The following is a 23518-nucleotide window of genomic DNA, read 5'->3' as shown; positions in this document are numbered from 1 at the left end:
AGCTCTGGTTTACTAATTACTGCACACCTGACATGTTCCGTAGTGCCTCATAAATAGTGGACATGCAGAAAATATTGATTGAATTGAAAGAAATCACTCACCGAGTGATTTTTACCTTACATTTGAGGCACTTAGTGATATTTCTAATTAAATAGTAGTATGACTTTTTTTATAACAGTTAAATAAATTTAACATTTATTTTGAATGAAACGTGCTATGATTTTTGATGGTATCATTGTGTGGATGGATATAATGTAGGAGAGATAGTAAGAAATTATATAGCGAATAATTTAGCATTGTGTTGTGATTTGTAAATTTGTTTAGAGTTAAGACATTGCAACAACTATGATAGTGTTCCTCATGTTATAGATTTAGTTGAAATTAATTAGTGGAAGCCCTGAATGTTAGCTGCTAATGTGTGTATAGTATACATGGTTGTATTTAGTAATGGGGATAAATGTTATTTTCTCCCTGGGGCTGTATGTGGAACCCAGGGCCTTGTGTAGCTAGGCAAAGGTCCCAGACCCAAACCCAGATGCAGTCACTCCTCTTTGAGGGAAGCATCAGATTGATCCATTATTTGGGTCTTCTTATGTAGTTAATTGACATGAACTTTTTATATTTCCCTTTGACCTCTTGCAGGTATTATTCTGCACTTCAAACAATGGAACAGTTGGAAACTGTGTACTTTCCCCGGGTCAGTCAGTACCGCTTCTGCCAGCTAATGATAGACACGCTTCCTAAACTCCGGGAGGATATCAAAGAAATCTCCATGTCCGATCTTAAGGACTTTCTGGAAAGCATTCGAAAGCATTCTGACAAAATAGGTGAAACAGCCATGAAACAGGTGAGTTTAACGTTTTTCAGTTTAATATTCTTGATGTCTGGGATGTAAAACATGTCCAGGGCTTACCTCTCAACATGCTTTAATATTCTTGATGTCTGGGATGTAAAACATGTCCAGGGCTTACCTCTCAACACGCTTCCTTGTGCTTAAGCTTAACGTTTTCTGATCATCCCTGGTTCTCTTTTAGAATAATTTTTTTCCTAGCATTTTCTTTGGAGTTACAGATATTTTAAAAATTTAAGTCAAGTTGGTTTAACTGATTTCTTCAGTCATTCACCAGCTGAACTCCCAGCGGTCTGTTTTCCAGCAGTCAGATCTGCCTTAACAATAGGTGCTAGCCACAGAGTGGAAACAGCTTTATGATGTTACCTTTTTAAAGATAGATCTGTATTATTTTTATTATGTGTATGTGCACGTGTCTATGTGATTGCAGGTGCTAGAGGCAGTCAGAGGTATTGGATCTCCTGCAGATGTGGCTACAGGTGCGTGTGAGCTGCCTGAGATGGATGCTGAGAACTGAACTCTCACCCTCTGCAAGGGCAGCAAGTGCTCTTAGCTGCTGAGCTTTCTTTCTACTTCCCATAAATTGTTCCTTTTAAAAACATACTAAAAATTAGGTTTAAATTAAAGCCTACAGTTCAATAATAAGATCAGAAACAAGCATAGTCAAGTGTTGGTGGCACACACTTTTAATCCCAGCACTTGGAGGCATAGGCAGGCAGATCTCTGAGTTCAAGGCCAGCGTGGTCTACAGAGCAGTTCCAGGACAGCCAAGGCCACACAGAAAAATGCTGTCTTGAAAAAAACCAACCAACCATCCAAACAAACAAACAAAAAAACAAGCATAATAGATAAAATGCAATATGGAAATGAGCCAAGCTAAAAATTGGATCTTAATTTTCAATTAAAATTGATAATCCTTTGTAACAGAATTTGAAAGAGAAGAAAGTACAAATCAGAAATTAAAAAGAGGACATTGTTGCAGATCTTACACATACATTTAAATAATAAATTATTGGGGTTTTGGAAATGGCTTGGTTGGTAAAGCACTTGCTTCTCAAGCATTAGGAGCTGAGTTTGATCCCCAGAACCCACACATAAAAAGAGTCAGACATGGTGTGTGCTTGTAATCTCAGCCCTGAAGAGGCAGATATGGACAGGTCACTTGGTCAGCCCCAGGTCTCAGTAAGAGATCTCATTTCAAATCAATCAATCAATCAGTTAATCAATCATGATCCCGAAGAATGGGGCTTGAGTTTGACCCCACATGCACATGCTTCTCCAGACCCTGAAACAGGTTTATAAGAAACAGTTTTATAAGAAACAACTTAAAAAAGGGATATGTTATGAATAATTTTGAGGCAGGGAGCACTGTACATGGACACACAACTACAAATCTAACACTTGGGAGGCTGAAGCAGGAAGACCTCAAGTTTGTGGTCAGACTGAGATACGTAATGAGTTCCAGTTCAGCCTGGCTATATAGCAGGAGCCTGTATCAAATATATAAGTGGTAGTTAAGAAAATGGATGAGTGGGTGGATGGATGGGTGGATAGTAAATGTTGATTTTGACTAGAATAAATTTTGAAATAAGTTGAACTTTGTCCTCCTTTAAATAGGCACAGCAGCAGAAAAGTTTCAGTGTTGCTCTGCAGAAGCAAAATAATGCGAGGTTTGGGAAAAACATGCATGCAAATAATGACAGAATTCTAGAAGAAAAGAATGACATTGTATTGAAACATGTACTTGAAGAGGAGGCTGAGAATGAAGAGGAGGTAATGGGGTTTCTTCCTTCCCTTATTTTTGAATAATTGTTTGCTTTATAAAGCACTGTGTTTTCCATGTGCCAATTGATTTATGTCCGTCAGTTCACAGTGGACAGTGAATGATCTGAAATATTAGACAACATAATTGATAGACAAACAGGATATTGCAGACTGTATTTTTGTAGACAGTAGAGTGTAGCTGTTTTGTATAATTAGTAGTAAAAATAAATTTAGTCTTTTTTGTAGTTACCATATTCGAACTAGCTGAGACAAATTTTTTTTTTAAAGATTTATTTATTTATTAGGTATACAACATTCCTTCCATGTATGCTTGCATGCCAGAAGAGGGCACCAGATCTCATTATAGATGGCTGTGAGCCACCATGTGGTTGCTGGGAATTGAACTCAGAACCTCTGGAAGAGCAGTCAGTGCTCTTAACCTCTGAGCCATCTCTCCAGCCCCCTGAGACAAATTTTTATTTCATAATTTTTGACTCTGTTATTTGGCCCAACTCTGGATAGCCTACCATTTTATTTTTTATCATATTTTATTTTAGTATATGTGTGCATATGTGTAGTGTCATGTGGTATATGTGCATGTGAGTGTACAGGTACATCTGGATGTGTGTGTATATTTGTGTCGAGGCCAGAGGTGAACATCAGGTGTTTTCTTTAATCACTTTCGGTGTGTGTGTGTGTGTGTGTGTGTGTGTGTGTGTGTGTGTAATAGTGTATGTGCCACAGTGGGTGTATGGAAGTCAAGGGACAACTAAGTGGGGTTGTTTTTTCTTCCCATCTCTCACATAGGTTCTAGGGATCACCCAGGTGGCCAAACTTGTGTAGCAAACACAGAGCCATCTCATTAATGCCACCTCAGTTTTTCTGAGACTGGGTCTCATTGGGCCTGGAGCTCTCTGATTGGCTAGGCTGTCTGGAGAATGAGCTGCAGACACTTACTTGTTTCCCCATCCTGCAGTTTTGGGGTTATAGTTGGATGTTGCCACTCCCTCAAGTTTATGTGGGTTCTGGGGATCCAAAGTCACTTCCTTATACCTTTGTGGTAAGCACTTTATGGACTGTCTCCCCAGCCTTCTGCCACTTTATTTCAATTTGTATTGAGGGGCTACAACAGAATTCTGTTTTAGCTTCTGTTAAGCTCTACATTTTTTAAATTAAATATTTGAAAATTCTGTACAGTATATTTTGAGTATACTCGCCATCCCAACTCCCCCTGTTGTCACCCTTTTAGCCTTCCCATCCCTTCCCACTAACTTTGAGGTTACCTCTTCCATTCTTCTCTGTTCTTCCTCTTCTTCCCTCCTCTTTCTCTTTTCCCTCCTCCTCTTTATTTTCCTCTTCCTTTGTCTTCCTTCTATCTTCATTGAATTCAGTGTGTGCTTCCCAGCTTGTGTTGGGGATGGGGCCTTCCCTGGCCTGTGGTTGACCTACCAGAGGTCACATCATTAAAAAAATGACTTTCCCTTTCCCAGCAGCTGTCAAATTCTAATAGGCTCAGCTAGTAGCGGGGTTATGTGTCCACCTCCCCACTCCATGCTGGGATTTTGCCTGGCTGGGTCTTGCACAGGTGTTTTGCATGCTGCCACACTGCTGTGAGTTCATATTACGTCTATCCTGTTACTTCTGGAAAACACTGCTTCCTTGAAGTTGTCTACCACTTCTGGCCCTTACAGTCTTTCACCTGCTCTTCCACAGGACCCCTGAGCCTTTGGGTGAGGAGTTTGATGTGGATGTCCAACTTAGGGTTGAGCACTCACAGCCTTTTGTCGTCTGCATGTTGAACAATTAGGGTCTCTGTGACTGTCATCTCTTTTTAAAAATGATTTACTTATTTTTTTCATTCTATGTGCATTGGTGTTTTACTCACATGTATTTCTAGGTGAGGGTCTCAAATTCCCTGGGACTGGAGTTATAGACAGTTGTGAGCTGCCAAGTGAATCCTGGGATTTGAACCTTGTCCTCTGGAGGAACAGTCAGTGCTCTTAACCACTGAGCCATCTCTCCAGCTTTGTTAATTGTTATTTTTTTAAAAAAAGTCCTATCTATAAACCTTGAAATTATTTTAAATTTATTTTTTTCTATCCAAATTTATTATTTCATCCTGTTGTTTTTTTTTAAAAAAAAACCTTCACCATGTAACAGTCATCTGTTGAGTCTGTCTTGTATTAGTACTAATATTTTGAAATATTTTTATATTTTTTTAAAATTTATTTATTTGCTTATTATGTATACAGTATTCTTTCTTCGGTCCAGAAGAGGGCACCAGACCCCATTACAGATGGTTGTGAGCCACCATGTCGTTGCTGGGAATTGAACTAAGGACTTTTGGAAGAGCAGGCAATGCTCTTAACCTCTGAACCATCTCTCCAGCCCCAATATTTATATTTTTATTATTTATTTATGTGTGTGTGTCTGTGTGTGATTGCCCACAGAATTCAAATGAGGTCATTGGATTCTCTGGAGCTAGAGTTTCAGGCTGTTCATGTTGAGGTCTGAGGCTGACAGCAGAAATATCCTTGACACTGTCCACTTTAGCTTCTCAGGTGACTCAGAACTGCTTAGCCAGCCAGCGAGTTCTGCAGGCCGCCTGTCTCCACAGTTTGGGAGGAGTGCTGGGATGACAAGGGGGCGGCACACCTGTCCGACCTGTACGTGGGTCTGGGGTCTGAACTCTGGCCTTCACTGAGTGACAGGGCAAGCAGTTTACCCCCTGAACCATTCTCTCCAGCTCCCGTCCTTTATTCCAAACCAGTGTTTTTAGAGGTAGGGATAAGGACACACAGCTCAGTGATACAGTGCTTGTGGAAGGCCCTACTCTAAAAGGTTAAGGGAGGTGGACAGCACTTGGTGCTTTTCATTCTGATAAATCCCTGAATACCTGAAGCTGAAGTTGCTTCCTATAATAGTTGTCATTGGAGACATAGAATTGGATCTTTTTAGGTTGAATTTTGAGATAGTATACAAATTGCAAACATGGTTTCAGTATGAGACACTTTCTAAAATTGACATCTTTGTTCTTAATATTTAGAGGATTTTGTATTCTTTTTTTCCTTTGAAGACATGGATGATAAGAAGTCAATTCTTAATCAGTTTCCCTGTCTGTCTTGCACATCTCTACCTGGTGGTGATATTAGAATCATATGTTAGCTTAAGGTACTTTGGTTGTTTCCTATTCTTTTGGATCTCTTTTACTATTTCTATATTTTGTTTTCATAATTTTTCCTAATAAGTAAGAGCATAATCTGTCCAGGATTTGTGAGAATAGAAATGTGTTCCTTTTTTAGAAGAATTCACAGATTTCTCAAGTTTGAGAGACTTTATATTACTTTATATTTTTTGTTTTCTTGTTTGTTTGTTTTGAGACTGGGTTTCTCTTTGTAACAGCTCTGGCTACCCTGGAACTAGCTCTTGTAGCCCAGGCTGGCCTCAAACTCACAGAGATCTCTCTGCCCCTGCCTCCTAAGTGCTGGGATTACAGGTATGTGTAGTTGGAAGCTTTTCTCTGTCTCGCCCGGGCCCACTGAACTAGTTTCTCTCCCAGTCCCCACGACTGCTTATAGAATAATCAATCACTCAGAGGCTAATATTAATATAATTGGTTGGCTGGTGGCTTAGACTATTACTGACTAACCCTCACTTGTAAGTTAACCCATTTCTAATAGTTTGTATATCTCTGTGTGACAATGGCATTATGTTAGGTATTCTGGCATCCTGTTCTATGGGCAGCTCACTGACATCTCTCTCAACCTACCTTTTTTCTTCCTCTCTCTGCTTGGATTTCCCACCTAGCTGTCACAGGCCAAAGCAGGTTCTTTATTAACCAGTGGGAGGAAGGCATGTTCACAGCACACAGAAGGACATTCCACATCAGGCGTGCACCACCACAGCCTGGTTTCTTTATGCTATTTTTAAACAGTTCTAAGGAATACTTTTTTTTTACACTGTAACATAATGTGAATAATTTTTGTATTATATATTCTAGAAGGTGGCATGCATCTTAGAATTGATAAACCAATTTTAAGCAGCTATGCATTTAAAAAAAAAAGGTCCATAAGATAATAGTGATAGTTTCTAATTAGAAACAATGGTGAAAAGCAGATGGTTTTGCTTTAAATGGAACTTTGTTTAAAGCCAGAATGTAAATTAATGAATTACCTCAAACAAGATCATAGTCAATATGTACTTATTACAGCAATTTTTCTGATACTCTGCTAAGCATGATACAGATATGTTTTCTACTCAAAGGTAGAGTGCTTACTTAGCAAGGGCAAGGCCCTGGGGTCAGTCCCCAGTGTAGGAAAAAGTTATTTTTTTCTATAATCCATAACAGTCAACAATAATAGTAAACATATAAGGAATAAGCTACAAAAACACCAAAGTGAAATGACATGGGATTGCATTCATATTGTATGCCTGGGAGAATTACATAAATATTTTAACAGTCCATGAGTTGATGTTTGATTTTAACTTTGTATTATCTAATAGTATAACCTATCGTTTTTAAAAATAGATTTATTTTTTAGGTCTTAACTGTTCAAGATCTCGTTGATTTTTCACCTGTTTACCGATGCTTACACATTTATTCTGCTTTGGTGAGTATTTTTGCCAATTCTGACCATATGGAGTCCCATGGTGATGTGCTTTTGATATACTACATGTATCATAGTCTTTGTCACTGGGGAATGTGTGAGTGCACCCTGGGACGTCGCAGAATAACGACTTTGGTACTTTCTGAGAACAGGAGGAGATTGTACTTCCATCTCCCTTTCTTCGTGAGGTTGACTCATAGTTACTTTTCAGTATTTATTTCAGTGTGTGCTTGTTCCACATTATATTGTTAGTACTTTTATGTAAGCAGTCAGTTACCCATTTTTAAATAATTTCTTTATCAAGATGTAATTCAGGACTGGGGATGTAGCTCCATTGTAGAGTGTTCTTGTAGCATGTACGAAGCTCTGGGTTCTAGCCCCAGCACTACCACCAAAAAGAAAGGAAGAAAGGAATAAACTCGTGTATGTGTGTGTGCACATGTGTGTTTGTATGTGTGCTTGTATGTGTGAGGATACATAAGTGTGCATGCATGTGTATGTGTGTGTTTGTATGTATGTTGAGACCAGAGGTCAACTTTAGGAATCATTAGGTGTTTTCTACCTTGTTTGTATGTGTGCATGTGTGTGTGTGTTAGAGAGAATTTAGAGGCCAGAGGACCTTGAGTGTCATTCATTCCTCAGGTACTGTGTACTTTGGGCACTGTAAAAACATAATACTTTGTCTAGGTCTTGATGAAGTAATTCTTCCTCTCAGTCTTTCAAAGCTGCTATTTTCTTTTTTTATAATGTCAGGTGGTAGTTATGCATTTAACTCTATTTGCACCTAAGACAAGTGGAGGCTAAGCTGGAATGTTACATAACACTGGGAATAGGGTTCCTGTTGCCCAATCTATGGGCTTTGGGTGTTGGTTGTTTTGTTTTTAACTCAGTCTCATTGACTTTGAATCAAACTGAATATATTAGCCTTCTAAGTTTACTATACTGTGGTTTAATTCTTTGTCTGTTCCTTCCAATCATGTTGAGTTTGGTAGAGAATGATTTTGTATTTGGTAGTACTTAGTTTTTCTATGCCTCCTTCTCTTTCTCCTGTTTCTTCCTCCTTCTCCCCTTTTTCCTCTCTTTCTTCCCTTCTCCTCCTCCCTTCATTTTTGACTGCATTTTATACAGCCCAGCCTGGCCTTGAATTTACTGTGTGGTCAAGGATGACCTTGAACTTGATTCTCCTCTCCACCATTAGCTGGTTTATGTGGTGCTGGAGATTCAACCCAGGGCTGTGTGCACGCTATGTAGTCCCTCCACCACCTGAGATACATACCCAGTGCCTTAGCTCCCTTTACTTTTATTTTGAGACAGGGTCTCACTGAGTTGTCCAGGTTGACCTGAATTTGTGATCCTTCTATCTCAGCCTCTCAAGTAGCTGGGCTCGCAGGTCTGTGCCATCAAGTCTGGTTGATGTTTTACATTCCATGTCTTTTATTATAACCAAAGTTGAATTATGTTATATATTACTACTTCTACTTCTTTTATTTTTTTTAACATATTGACTTTTGTGATTAGTTCTTTTCTGACAAGGTTATTTAATTCTTTTTTAAAAAATCCAATTTCTTTCCTTTCTTAAAACTTTTATTCTCTTATACATTATATCCTGACTACAGTTTCTCCTTCCTCCTTTCCTCCCAGTCCAGTCCTGCCCTCCACCTGCCCTCTCTGCCAGATCAACTTCTCCATTTCCCTTCAAAAGGAAGGAAAGAAGGAAGAAAGAAAGCAAGTAGGCCTCCCAGGGATACATTTAGCATCATCATTGAGAACTCCATTTTTAGTTTGATCAGTGAAAAGCTTGTAAAGTTTAAGTGGTAAAGTAGGAAAATGTTTAATTACTTGAACTTTATTTTAGGTAAATTTGAAATAAAGTTTCTGGTTGTGTGTGTGTGTGTGTGTGTGTGTGTTTGAGCCATACATAATGCCTTTGTCTTACTGTCAGTGTGAAATGCCATTTGTCATTTATGTTCCAGTTTGGAAAATGATCATGACTCCCAGAGGACGAAGAAGGCTCTCTCAGCAGGGAGGGCAAGGGAAGGAGGGAGGTTGGAGGTGGCAGTCTTGACCATCATTCTCCTGACATTCTTTAGGGTGATGAAGAAACGTTTGAAAATTACTACCGGAAGCAAAGGAAGAAGCAAGCACGCCTGGTTCTGCAGCCGCAGTCGAGTGTGGTGAGTCCCAGCCCCTGTGCCGTGACCTGTGTCATCAGCCTGTCCCTGGCTGTAGTTTTCAGAGCATGTAAATATTTATTGAACACCTACCATTTCTAGTAATTGACTTAGGTGCCAAATGTACAATAGTGAGCAAAGCTGGGTCAGTCTCTTCTCTCATGAGTTTATATTCTATTAGGAAAGATAGACGTTGAATTAAATACAGATGAACAATCACAATGTCAGGCAGCGGTAATTTGTTTCTCACACTATGGTAAATTGTGTGCTATGATTCTTTGTCACACTGAACAAAAGTTGTTTACTGAAGACAGTAGATAGACTTTTTCTTTGTATTTTTATTTTTAATTATGTGTATGTGGCTGGGGTAGGTTTGTTTATGTGATTAGGTTACCTTCAGAGGCCAGGAGAGCATGAGATCCCCTGAAACTGGAATTACAGGTGGTTGTCAGCCTCCTCATGGGTGGTAGGAACTGAACTTTGGTCCTCTGTAAGAGCAGCTAGGGCTCCCAACCACTAAGCCATTTTTCTAGCCTCTGAATAGAATTTTTTTAAAATTAGATTTTTCTTAAATGTATTAGGGATCTGGCAGTAAATATAATTAATTCAAAACCTTTGATTGTGGTGACATTTACATGACTAAATCTGTTTGTGAAAGTTCATAGATAATACACATGAAAACTACCTCAAAATATCTGACTATAACCTAAATGAAGGCAGAAACCCAGGTAGGTTTAATGAGACATTGAGTGTAACTTTTATCCTAAAATGATCTCTGGGATAAGAAAGAGTGAGTTTGAGTGATATAGGGCCAGATCTAGAGCCCTTCAAGCAGATGCCCTGAACGAGGTCTCCTTTCTTATAATCAGGGGCTTTAGGGGGTGTAAAGCCCATTATTAAGATAATCAATAGATAAAACTATCTAAAAACCTTTCTCAACAATTAATGACAAATAAACTAGCCTTAAAAACAGACAAGAGTTTTAAACAGACATCTTATTACAGATACACAAATGTTCATTATTACTTTTCATTAGGAAAAGGTAAGTAAAAGCTACAGTGAATTACCAAGTGGTGTGGGAGAATTGTCTGTATTCTGTCAATTATGTTTTTAAATAAATGCTGATTGGCCAGGCAGGGAGTATAGGCGGGTCAACCAGACAGGAAGTAGAGGCAGGGTGATGAGAACAGGAGTATTCTGGGAAGAAGGAATCTCCTTTGCCATTCCTGCCTACACCACTGAGAAGCAACATGTGACCTGCCCCTCTGTGAAAGGTACTGAGCCATGTGGCTAACATAGATAAGAAAAATGGTTTTTAATATAAGCTACAAGAGCTAATAAGAAGCCTGAGCTAATGGGCCAATCAGTTTATAAGTAATGCAAGACTCTCTGTGTGATTTTCTTTGGGGCTTACCGGCTGTGGGAACTGGGCAGGACAGAAACCCCAACAAGCAGACTCTTGTATTACAGTTAAAAGTTACTCTTCTGGAGGAACTGACACCTTCTTATGTCCTCCTTGGCACCACATGCACATGATATAGAGTTATGCACTCAAGCAAATACTCATAACCATAAAATGAAAATAAATATTCCTTCCCCCCCTGCTCCGTGTGTGTATATGAGTGCTACAGTACATTTGTGAGATCAGGGGACAACTTGAAGGAGCTAGTTCTTTTTACCATTTGATTCCTGGTGATTGAACTCATATTGTAGGCTTAGTGGCAAGTGGCCTTTACCTGCTGAGCCTTCTATTCAGCACTTGTCATGTTTTTAAGTTAAAAAGTATTAACAAGGCAGGTGAGATGACTCAGAGGATAAGGGCACCTACCTCCAATCCTGAGACCTGAGTTCAGTGCATGGGACCCACAGGGTGGAATAAAGAACAGGTCCCTGCAAGCTATTCTCCATACGTGTAAACAGACACACCTAAATAAATGTAACACAAATAATTAACACTTATTAACATTAATAATGATCCTCACTTCCTTCAATTGAAAGAGACCCTGATGTTTGAAAATCTTACCACATTTATGGAATCCACTGTCTTAGTTTCTTTTCCAGTTGCTGAGATAAAATAACCTGACAAACTCAGCTTGGGGGGAAAGATTGTGTTAGCTCACAAGGCCAGGCCACTGTCCCTCGAAGCAGGAGGACCACAGTTTCAGGAATGAGAGAGCTGGCCACAGTAACTCCACGTTTAGAAGAAGAGCGCAGGCTCCAGGCATGCTTCTGCTCCACTCTTTCTTTTAAAATGGATGAATGAATGAATAAACAGATGAAAATTCAGGCCTCAAGTTCAGAAAATAGTGCTGCCCACTTTTAGAGTAGGTCTTCTCAAAATGAAGTAATCAAAGTAAATCCTCCCAGAAATGCCCATAAACCAACTTAACCTAGATAATCTCATACTGAGGCTCCAGACTGTGCTGACAAGTAAAATCAACCGTCATCTAGAACTTACTTGGGATATAATGTGGTTCATATAAACAAATTTATGGATAAAAATCAGATAGAGTTTTCCTCTATGTTTTTGTTAAAGGTTTATCAGACAATTGCCCATGTTTTTCAGTGTCTGTTAATGCTCATGTGTGTGCAGGTGCATATGGTGGGTGAGTGTGTTGGCGGGCAGAGGACAACCTTGACTGTTCCTTAAGTGCTGTCCTTGTATTTTAGAAAAATAAATTTTTAAATTTAAATATAATTGTGTCACTTTTCTTCTTTTCAACTCTTCCCATGCCCCACCTCCTTCTCAAATCAATAGCCTCATTTTCTTTGATTATTATTGCTATGTATATATCAATATGACCTACTGAGTTTATTTTTGTTGTTTATGTATATGTGATTTCAGAAATGACCACTTTGTATTGGATTTTTTTTAAAGAGATACAGAGTATCTATTGGTCTAGGTCTTGCCAAGTTGGCTAAGCTGGCTAACTGGCAAGTGAGCCCCAGGGATCTGCCTGTCTCCCTTACACTGGGACTGCAAGCATGTGCCATAATACCTGACTTTATTTTATTTGTTTTTAGAATTTATTTAATTTTTAATTACATGTGTAAGTGTGTATGGGTATGTGAATGTGGGTGCAGGTGCCCATAGAGGCCAGAAGAGGGCATCAGATCTGGAACTGGTTGTGGGCCATTGACATGCAAGCTGGAAACTGAACTTGAATATTTTGCAAGCGCAGTAAGCGTGTTAATTGCTATACCATCCCTCCAGCCCTACATCTGGCTCTTTGAACATAGCTTTTAGAGACCTGAACTCAGGTTCTCAGGCTTATAAACAGCCACTTTACCAGCTGAGTTATTATCCTGGTCCACGTTTTTTTTTCACGATATGTTTGTATGTGTTGTGTATTTCACAGTTTCATGTGTCTATACACGTTTTTTCGTGTGTGTATGTGTGTGTGTGTGTGTGTGTGTGTGTGTGTGTGTGTGTGAATGCATGTATGTACATGCTAGTATTGTGGAGGCTGGAGGTTAACGTAGGGAAATTATCCTCAATCTCACTTTCACTTTATTCTTTGAGGGAGAGTCTCTAATTAAACCCAGAGCTCACTGTTAGTCTTACTAGCCAATGTACTCTGGGGACCCCCTTCCTCTTCTACTGAGTCTAGAATTCCTGGTAGGCTACCACGTTCACCTAGCATTTACATGAGTTCTGACCCTCACACCTGCTAAGCAAGACTTCAGCTATCTCCCTAGCCATACCCCGGCCCATTTATTAGCTATTGGACTTTAATTATAGATGATATAAAAGTGTTATGGGTAGTATTTAAAAGGTTTTGGGCCTGGCAGTGGTGGCACACACCTTTAACCCCAGTACTTAGGAGACAGAAGCAGGCAGATCTCTGTGAGTTCAAGGCCAGTGTGGACAACAGAGTGAGTTCTAGGATAGCAAGGCTATTACAGAGAAACCCTGTTTCAACCCCCGCCCAAGTTTTTTGTAGAGGATATATGTTCTCATCGCTAATTGCAATCTATCACCTGATAGCTGTGTGAGAATAGATCATAGTGGGAAGTCTAGAATCTGAGTCTATGTAGGATGGTGTGGTATTAGCTCAAGTGAAAGACAGAAGTAGCCTCTGAAATCCCACTTACCTTTAGACTTATTTAATATCTCTCTCCTTTGGAATGTACATTCCATAAGGGCCTGCAATATGGCTCAGTGAGCAGGATGGCTCAGTAGGTAGAGCTGCTTGCCTGCTTTTGTTTGATTCCTGGAGCCCAAGTGAAGGCGGAAAGAGACAGCTAACTCCATATAGTTGTCTTCTGACCACTCCATGTACTGTGGCATGTGTGTCCATATATACACACATACAATAATAAAATTGTTTTTGAATGTACAGTCCATGAGAGAAAGAGATTTTTGTTAATTTGAAGTATCTGTGATACCTTATTAGTAAGTAGAACTTAGTAGGCTCTCAATAAATATTTTTCAGTCAAGTTATAGTGACTTGAAACTTTTGTTACTGTACTTATTGTTTTAAATTGATTTTTATTTTTCATTTTCAGCATGAAACAGTTGATGGCTATAGAAGATATTTCACTCAAATTGTAGGGTATGTATATAATATGGAAAAAACTATTACTAATTTCATTAAAGTTTGTTAAATGTCAAAAATAATTATTTTCTGCTTGAACTTTCTCCCTTTCTTCCCTAAACACATGCTATGTTGGTAATTGCCACTGTAGGTTCTTTGTGGTGGAGGACCACATTTTACATGTGACCCAGGGCCTAGTAACCAGGGCATACACTGATGAGCTGTGGAACATGGCCCTTGCGAAGATAATTGCTGTCCTTAGAGCTCACTCTGTAAGTCAGACCATTTACATTGACAATTACAATTCATTTTGATTTGTATGGTGTGGAAAGCTGCATCTTTATCACCCTCCCTCTAGGTAATTGCTCAGATTTGTAAGTAATAGCATCAAGGCTTCTGCCTGGTTATATTAGGCTGCAGTTCTGGAACTGCCTGGGGCTTCTCAAGATGTTTTTATTTAAGTCTTACAGAAAGGGAAGAATTAGGCTAGTCCCATTAGTCTCAACTGACCTCTTCATTAGATCACCGAGCAACACTGTGAAGAAAGAGGTTTTAATTATTTCAGATTTTTGGTTTCCAAAATCAACTCTATCATAAAACCCAATAAAGCTTGTTTGAGAATATTTATAGATTTTAAAATCTACAGTTTTTACAACTTGAACTCACTTGAAATAATAAACCTTCATGAGAGATTATTTTTTAATGACTTAAAATTAAATGACCAACTATTTTATTAATGCCCTTTGTGGAAACAGCTACCATGCTAGAGCTATAAGCATTATTAGGTTCATAATTGGTCAGTGTGACTTTAACTGACGATAGTTTTAGTAGTTTATCTCAAGTAAAGTAGCCCTATATTTAAAATTTTGTAATTAGTTACTATAATTGGTAATTAAGATTTAAAAGAGGTGAAAGAAAATTTTTATCGTATTTAGATTACTAATATACTTTATTTATGTGTACTAGAAGTATAGAATTATGATAAGAAATTTTGATTTGTGAAACATTGCAATAAAACTTTAAAAAATGTTTTAGTGAATAAAGTATTTTGGGGCTGTTGGGCACGAAATTCAGGGTCTCATGCATACTAGCAGGTGCCCTGCCCCTGAGCTAACCGTGAATGCTGCATTTTATCATGGTTTATATTGAAATCAGCTCTAAATAATACATTTATGCCATAGTCCTCTTAATTCCATGACATTAAATATGAAATTATAACATAGTAAATATAACATCATGTTCAAAATCTTTTTGTTGTTGTTGGCTTTTTGGTTGTTTTTCCAAATAGGGTTTCTCTGTGTAGCCCTGGTTGTCCTGGAACTCACTCTGGAGACCAGGCTGATTCACAGAGATCCATCTGCCTCCCAAGTGCTGGGATTAAAGGCATGTGCCATGACCACCTGGCTCACATTTAAAATCTTAAGTGTTATTAAGAGGCGCTGTATTGCTCTGTTATTTTAAAAGTATTCATTTTCTTTCAGCTAGTTACTAAGAAATACTTATTGCCATTCTTATGTTGGGAAAGGTAGTATCTATGTCTTTTATTAGATGGAGAATACATGAATAATGAAAGTAGAAGTGTATGGTGTATATGGAGACCACTGCTAGCGTTTGTAATTAGTTTCTCAGCAGTCTAAAGATTTGCAGAGATACAGCATCCCTTCTTTCACATGACCTTTTACAGAGCATGCTCCATTCTCCTCTTAATCACGTAACTAAGGCGAGGCAAGCACCTTGTATCTAAGGAACCCAGATTTTAATTTTATTCTCAGACTCCCAGATTGAAGGAAAAGTTTTAGGTTCTTATTTCTTAATTTTAACTTGTTTCTATTTTTCTATGTGCCACCCCTGCCCTGCCCCTCTTCCCCAACCCCACAGTCTTACTGCACTGACCCTGACCTTGTTCTGGAGTTGAAGAATCTCATTGTCATTTTTGCAGACACTTTGCAGGTGGGTGCTAACCTAACGTGATTGGTGGCAATTTCAGGTGTGCAAAGACATAAAAAATATAGGCTACATTTTATTGTATTGTAGATTAATGGTAGTAAGTCAATAGTAATAAATGCTTACTTATAGATTGACATTCTCCTACCCAAAATGATATGCAGTGCCTCCTTTGCAGGTTTGAAGCTTGGACAAAGCTCAGGAGACACTGGCACCTTTTAAAATATGAGTCATTTCAGTAAGAATATAGTCTTTTTTAACTTTAAAAAAGGCCAGATATGGTGGTGCCTGTCTGTAACCTCTGCTTTCAGGAGACTGTATCAGGAAGATCTTGAGTTTGACCCAGCTTAGGCTAAATAGTGAGCTCTCAGGGTCAGAGTAGGGTAATTACCCACTACATAGGGAGATCTCATGTTGCTGTTGGTGAGGTGACTCAGCAATAAAGGTAGCTGCTACCAAGCCTAAGGACCCGAGTCCCATCACTATGACCCACATAATGGAAGGAGAGAACTGACTCCCACAAGATGTCCTCTGCCTCCATGTATGTACCCCTCGCACACAGGTAAATAAATAAGTACAATAAAAAATTTTAAGGTACCAGTAGTTTAAAAATATTTCAGAAATACTAAGTGAAATAAAACGGGTTTTTCTGTCAGTTCTCAGAACAAAGGTATACCTTAGTCTTCCAAAGGGACATGGTTTTGCAGTATTTCCCAGTTTATGTGACTATGTGGTATTCCTTAGTCATGTGATTGACTACGCAGTGTTCCCTAGTATAAGTGACAATGCAGCATTCCCCAGTCATGTGACTATGCATTATCTCCAGTACATGTGACTATGCAGTGTTCCCAGTACATGTGACTATGCAGTATTCCCAGTACATGTGACCTTTGAACCTTTTTCTTTCTCTTAGAGCATTTTTTAAAATCTGTAATTTCAAAAACTATGCTTTGGGGCTTGAGAGATCCATCATCATTTAAGAGTCCACATTGTCCTTCTAGAGGACATGAGTTTGGTTCCCAGCACCCTTGTCAGGTGGCTACAATGATCTGTAAGTGTAGCTGTAGGGAATCTGATGCCTCTGGCTTTTGGGTACCTATACACATGTGGCATACACAGACAGACATACAAATATGCTTTTTAAGGTTTGGAAAATGGTGGTATGAACTATTTGCTTTATTATAAATAGAGTCTTTGAATAGTTGTTTTCTTCTTAAAGAAAAGAAAATACTGAACCAGCTTCTTTGTAAATTATTTTTATTATCTATTGATTAATTTGAAATTTGATATCCCCAGAGTAATGCAGAATGTCTTGGTTGCTTTTTTCCCATAAATTTTGTGATATGTGTATCTATCATACTGATCTCCTTGCATTGATAAGTTTTGTTTGGGACTTTCTTAATTTTAGGGGCTCCTCTATGAGCAACTCAACTCAAGCTTTCCTTAACGATTTGAAACATTCAGAGAATGCTCTTTAAACTGTAATCAGTCTGTCAATTGCTTGTTAGGTTCATAACAAAATAAAGTGATGGGATCATGAAGCACAAAGTTTAGCTCTGTTGGCATCCTTCTGGGATATGCAAGATTTACTCCAGTCTAAGTAGGATCATGGGTTTATATTGTAGTGCAAACACCTTATCTCCTTGTAAGACCATTGCAAACAGTTCTAAGACCAGTGTTTTGAAAATAATTGGATCTAGAGTATTTGATAGATTCTACACTACAGAGAACCAAATATGTTAAGGAGGTTTAAGTAATGGAGACATTAGAAAAACAACAATGCTGTTTATGTAAACTTTTGAAAGCACACTTTTTCGTTGAGACCATGTCTTGTGTCTTGTTATGTACCCCAGGCTAGCCTTGAATTCCTTATTTCCTATCTCCACCTCTTGATAAGCTCCACCTGCCTAGGTCTTCCTAAACTTACTACTGCTTTGAAATAAGACACTAGTGATTTTTAGTTATTTAGAAATTCTTCATTATTTTCATTTTTCTTGAAAACTGATAGGTTCATTATTAGGTATTTTTATGCTACATTAATGAATGCTATCTTTTTAATTTATGTCTTCTCATTGAAGAGTCAATATCTTTTCATAAAGACAAAAGAATGTTTCATAATTTTTAGTTTTTTAAATTGACACTTTTAACACCTTAAAGAACTTTTACTTAAAAAAAAGTGTAGGGCTGGAGAGAGAGCTCAGAGGTTAAGAGCACTGTTGCTCTTGGAGAAGACCTGGGTTAGGTTCTCAGTGCCCACATGGCAGCTTGAAACCATTTGTAACTCTAATTCCAAGGATCTGATGCTCTCTTCTGGCCTCTGCATGTAGTACACAAACATACATGCATGTAAAAATACATATGCATAAAAATAAATAAATAAACTTTTGATTTTTAAGAAAAAATAATGTTTTAATACATTTTGAGTTTATATTTTGGCGATTTCATGCATGAATATAATGTATTTAGAATATTCTACCCCCGACTTCCATATTTCAACTCCTCCTGGCGTCCTTTCCACATCCTCCTCCCAGCTCCATTGTGATGGTGGTCATAGTCATTGATGCCATCGTCATCCTCCTCAGCCTTTTCTTTGAAAAGAAGAAATCATTTTATCATGTATGACAAAGCTGATAAAATCATACCATAAAAGGTAACATGAGTACATTTATAGTTCTGATTCCCTTTTGTCAAGTCAAAGGCAGGTGTTTGTTTTATTCATTGATATTTTTCTGAGCAAACGTTACATGCTAGAAGATAGTTGATGTGTAAAATAGTAGAGACGTGTGGTGTGGATATGAGAGAATGACTAAGTTCCTTGATGGTGTGGAAAACTGTTGTGTATGAGTGTAAAAAAATTCAGTAGTGAAGAAGTTCAGATTGTAATGGTGAAACCTTATTGAAGATAGTTTTGTTTAGGTCAGTGAGTGTTTTAAACATACTTGATTTACCTTTTTTTTTTCCCTCTGTGTCTTAGGGTTATGGTTTTCCAGTCAACCGGCTTTTTGACCTTTTATTTGAAATAAGAGATCAATACAATGAAACGTTGCTTAAGAAATGGGCTGGTATTTTCAGGTGGGTCTGCACCGTAGTTCCTTAGTATAATGAATAAGTTTGTCGAACACCTAACCAGTTGGTTTTGCATATAGTAGTAAGAATGCTTGTGTTCAGTTTCTGTTGTGGTAAAATGCACACTTTGATAGCTAAATCGTGTGTAAGTTTACAGGGCCATGTCTAACATTCAACATTTCATCTCTAGAACCCTTGCAGGTTCCCAAACAGAAAGTAACTCGGATCCTCCTTCCTCTAGCCCCCACAACCACTATTTTGTCTCTAAATTTCATTACTCTAGAATCTCATGTAAGTGGGATTGTGGAATATTTGCTCTTTTGTGTCAGCATGGGTTCACCTAGCTTGCCCTTGTGCTGTGTTTATGTTGTCCATCGGCCAGAAGTGCATTCCCTTTTAAGTCTAGGCCATATGCATGTGTCTGCCAATGTTCTCTACTCATATTAATAGATATCTAGGTTGTTTGATTGGCTGTTTTAATATTGTCATAAGCACGAGTATGCCAGTATATCAGTACCTGTTTTAGATATTTTGGGGTTTTTTTACTCAAAATACTGGATCATATGATAATATATTTTTCATTTTTTAAAAAACTGCCATATTGTTTTCCATAGTGAATGAACCATTTATAATCAATTTATTTGTACTTTAGTATCTGTAATTTTTCCAGTAAATGATCACATACTTATAAGGTTGTAAGTATTTCAAGATATTTTATGTTGGAGACAGAAATTTATGCTTTTTAAGTCTGGCTTGGGGAAGGTGCTGTTTATACAACTTAGCTGTCCCAAAGTCTCTAAGAAAAATGAATGTATTTTTCACAATCACTTGCCCTACCTTTACCCACTGGACTCTCACTGCCCCCCTTACCCTCTGGACTCTCACTGCCCCCCCTTACCCACTGGACTCTCACTGCCCCCATCCTTACCCACTGGACTCTCAATGCCCCGCTTACCCACTGGACTGTCACTGGCCCAGACCTTTTTCTTTTAGAATAGGTCATGTCAGTTTCCAGGGTGAGATCACTCTATGGCCCACACAGGCCTTGAACTTGTTTGCTGCCCCTGCCTTCTGTGTGGCTGAAGTTATAGGTGAACTAAATAAGATTTAGGAGTTTTCTTTGTCAGGATCCTGGCACAGATGGGTAATGGACAATATTTGTATATAACTGTCATCAGTTTTATAGCATCTATTTTCAAGGTAGTATTTATGGCTAGAGGCAGTGATCTATGACATAGTCCTAAAATTTTGTATGATAATATATTTTTACGTATAAAATCTTAGCATTCATGCTGTGTAATTGAAGGCCTCTTTAGTAGTTTTTCTAACTCTGGTCAACTGTCTTAAGACTGCTAGCAGGGTCATTACTCCCCAAAACTATGGGCTGTGAAATATGTTTTCTCACTGGAAAGCTAAAGTGTTTGTTCAAATAGAGATAGAATAGACATAAATAGAATAGAATAGATTTCATCATCCATAGCAGTTGTGGAGGAAAACAAATAACATTTCAGTTGTAATACTTAAGTCTCAAATACATTTCAATTTCTACTTTTAATACCATCCTAAGTAGTGCTTTTTGCCTAAAAAGGATTTAAGCTTTCCTTACCCCCGACTAGCGTCTTCAAATGCCTTACAAGTAGTGAACTGTCAATTAATAGTAAGATGGGAGAAGTAAATGCTCACCAATACTGATAATTACAGTCTGGCTTCTTCCATGACAGAATTTATTATCTGATTAATATTGTAGTATTTTGTCTATGTGTAATTTGAGTTGTAAGCATGAATGATTTTTGTAAAGTTTTTTTAAACTTTATAGAGTTTGTTTATCTATTTATTCATTAATTTTTCAGACAGGGTTTCTCTGTGTAGCCCTGGCTGTCCTTGAACTCACTTCTTAGACCAGGCTGACCTCAAACTCAGAGAGATCCACTTGCCTCTGCCTCCCAGGTGCTGAGATTTATTTTTAAAAAAAAACTGAGTGTTTTTATTTTTAATAGACAAATATGAAGTAATATATTTATATAAATATATTTAATACATAAATATTTTATAGAGTACATAGTTTAATATAGCTATGCATTATGGGTAGCAAAACCAAAAGAATATACTCATTATCTTACATTTAAAAAACCATTTATTTTATTGATATAATTTTTTTTGGATTATTGAAAGGAATAAAAGGGCGGGAAAGTATTGACAGTTTCATAATGATCCTGAGTTCATCAGTCATCTGTGTGTGACTTCTTATAACATCAGGTATCACATAGAGCACTGAAGAAGAAGAAATCTGTATTGTGAGCTGGGTGAGGTGGCGCACGCCTTTAATCCCAGAACTCTGGAGGCAGAGGCAGTGGAGCTCTGTGTGTTCGAGGCCAGCTTGGTGTACAGAGCAAATTCCAGGAAAGCCAAAGCTTCACAAGAGTAACTCCATGTTGATTGTTTGTTTTGTTTTTAGAGACAGGGTTTCTCTGTAGCTTTGGAGCCTGACCTGGAACTAGCTCATGTAGACCTGGCTGGCCTTGAACTCACAGAGATCCCCTTGCCTTTGTCCCCTGAGTGCTGGGGTTTAGACATGCACTACACTGAAAGCCCGTGTTGAAAGCAGATAAAAAGAAAGAGAGAAATCTGTATGGCAGAAAGTGGAGAAAGAGTCTGTGAAGTGCCTTCAGCATCACCCTGTCTTGCCTTATTTATTTTTTGTCACCACTAAGCCCTTAAGTCTGGGAGCAAATTGGTAAATTGTTGTTAGATTTTCTCTCTCTGCAATAAATATTCTGTCTTTTTTTGAAGTAAACATTGTGAATTGCAGTCATCCTATGCAGTCATCCTACTGTGTGACAGTCCTCAAAAGCTATGTCCCCTGTCTGGTCCTTCATCTATTTCACCCTCTGTTAACCTCCAGTCCACTTTCTGCTTCAATGAGTTTGGCTTTTTTAGATTCCATATGTAAGTAAAGCCATGCAGTATTTGTCTTCTAAACCAGGGATTATTTCATTTAGCGTGATGTCCTAAAGGTTTGTCTGTGTCAGTGCAAGTGATAGAATTTCTTAATTTTTAGGGCAGCATAAACCGTTGCGTACATAAAACATATTTCTGTGAGTTCATGATCATCCTAGTATACATACTGAGTTTCAGGCCAGCCAGGGCTACACAGTGAAACCCTGCCCCCCCAAAAAACCAAAATAAACAAATAAACATAAGTCAGTTGATTGGTATAAGCCAAGTGGGTCATAATAGTCCTCCAAGGCTCAGTGGTGAAGGTTGCTTATTTCTGACACCAGAGTCGAGATCTGAGTGACTTTGGTTGTAATTACAACTCCTGAACCCATTGTCTCCCGGGAGAGTAAGGTCAGCTCAGAGCAGTGGGCATCACTTCCACAGTGGCTAACCACTTCATCATGTCTACCACAGCCCTGTCTAACTGCAGGAGGTCTGCCTAGGCGAACACACAGTAACTAGGAGGTGCCTTTTCCATCCACGGTGGGCGGAGACTGAGTAGTAGACACAGCATTTTATCTTCGGAACTTCAGCTTTTTCAGAAGGCATCATCTTGAGAGATAGCCTGGACAGGAAAGGTAAAAATGAAGTTCCGCGAGGATGTGAAACTAGAACCAGGACTCTGGAAACGAATTCTAAGACAAGAGCCATTCTGGATTTTAGAATTCTGGGTGATGAGTGTTTTTCTGTTGTGACTTTTAATTGGCAAAATAAACAAAAGTGTAGGAGCTGCTTTTGGTTTTGTAAAGATACTGTTCTACAATAATCTAATGACACAATAATAAGATTTGAACTTTTCTTATTTAACAGGGATATTTTTGAAGAAGATAATTACAGCCCCATTCCTATTGGCAGCGAAGAAGAATATAAAGTAGTTATCAGTAAATTTCCCTTTCAAGATCCCGACCTGGAAAAGGTACAAGCGAGTTTTTCACTAAAGGATTAAGAAAAAAACCAAATCATTATATTTATTGCTTATATGACTTGCTCATGGCTTGTTTAGACTGCTTTCTTAAAGAACTCAGAATAACCAGCCCAGAAATGTGCGCACACACTTTCTATGAAAGATTATTTTTATTAAATACAAGATATGTGATGGTAGTAGCTGCCTGTAGATTTCTTCTGGAAGAAGGAATATGTGTTCAGAGTCAAAATAGCAATGTAATTTTTTATAATTGTGTACACATACATGTGTACACACATGCATAGTCACACATATCCATTATCTCTGGGTCGAACTAGGTCTCAGAGGAAAAAAATACTATACTTTGCAACCAAGGTAGAAGGTGAGGATTGATACTGAGGCTGTCCTATGGCCTTCACACAATCACTGTGGAATGCATTGTCCCCATACGGATGCAAAAAATGCATACATGAACATGCACACAACTCTCAGACACAAAATCCAAAGTGAATATTATATTTTGCATAGTAATCACCTTTTAAATTTTTATTTTTCTCTTATTTTTGTTTTTCTAGCTCTTTGAAATTTATTTAGGACAAAGCTGTGAGTCGTAGCAATAATAAAGAGATAGCTGAGTAAGAGAAATAGAGCAGGTAGAGAAGCTGAAGGAGAGAAAG

At 38.2% G+C, this 23518-nt stretch overlaps 1 protein-coding gene across 3 annotated transcripts in view; it reads left to right on the top strand.

The window, feature by feature from the left end:
* Positions 1-23518, top strand: part of Exoc6 (exocyst complex component 6) — a 156510-nt gene that overhangs the window by 52591 nt on the left and 80401 nt on the right. For all 3 annotated transcript variants that reach the window (XM_085693835.2, XM_048438928.3, XM_085693836.2), the window contains exons 6-14: positions 643-847; positions 2468-2623; positions 7156-7224; positions 9312-9395; positions 13902-13948; positions 14082-14202; positions 15809-15880; positions 18849-18946; positions 22748-22853. In XM_085693835.2, the coding sequence (XP_085549961.2) occupies positions 643-847; positions 2468-2623; positions 7156-7224; positions 9312-9395; positions 13902-13948; positions 14082-14202; positions 15809-15880; positions 18849-18946; positions 22748-22853 (958 nt within the window). The remainder of the gene's footprint in view (positions 1-642; positions 848-2467; positions 2624-7155; positions 7225-9311; positions 9396-13901; positions 13949-14081; positions 14203-15808; positions 15881-18848; positions 18947-22747; positions 22854-23518) is intronic.

This window comes from Myodes glareolus, chromosome 7 (genome assembly GCF_982192425.1).
Source record: "Myodes glareolus chromosome 7, mMyoGla1.1, whole genome shotgun sequence".
In the NCBI taxonomy this organism is placed as follows: Eukaryota; Metazoa; Chordata; class Mammalia; order Rodentia; family Cricetidae; genus Myodes; species Myodes glareolus.
Note: the sequence above shows the minus strand (reverse complement) of the source record. Positions and strands in the feature narration are given on the sequence as shown.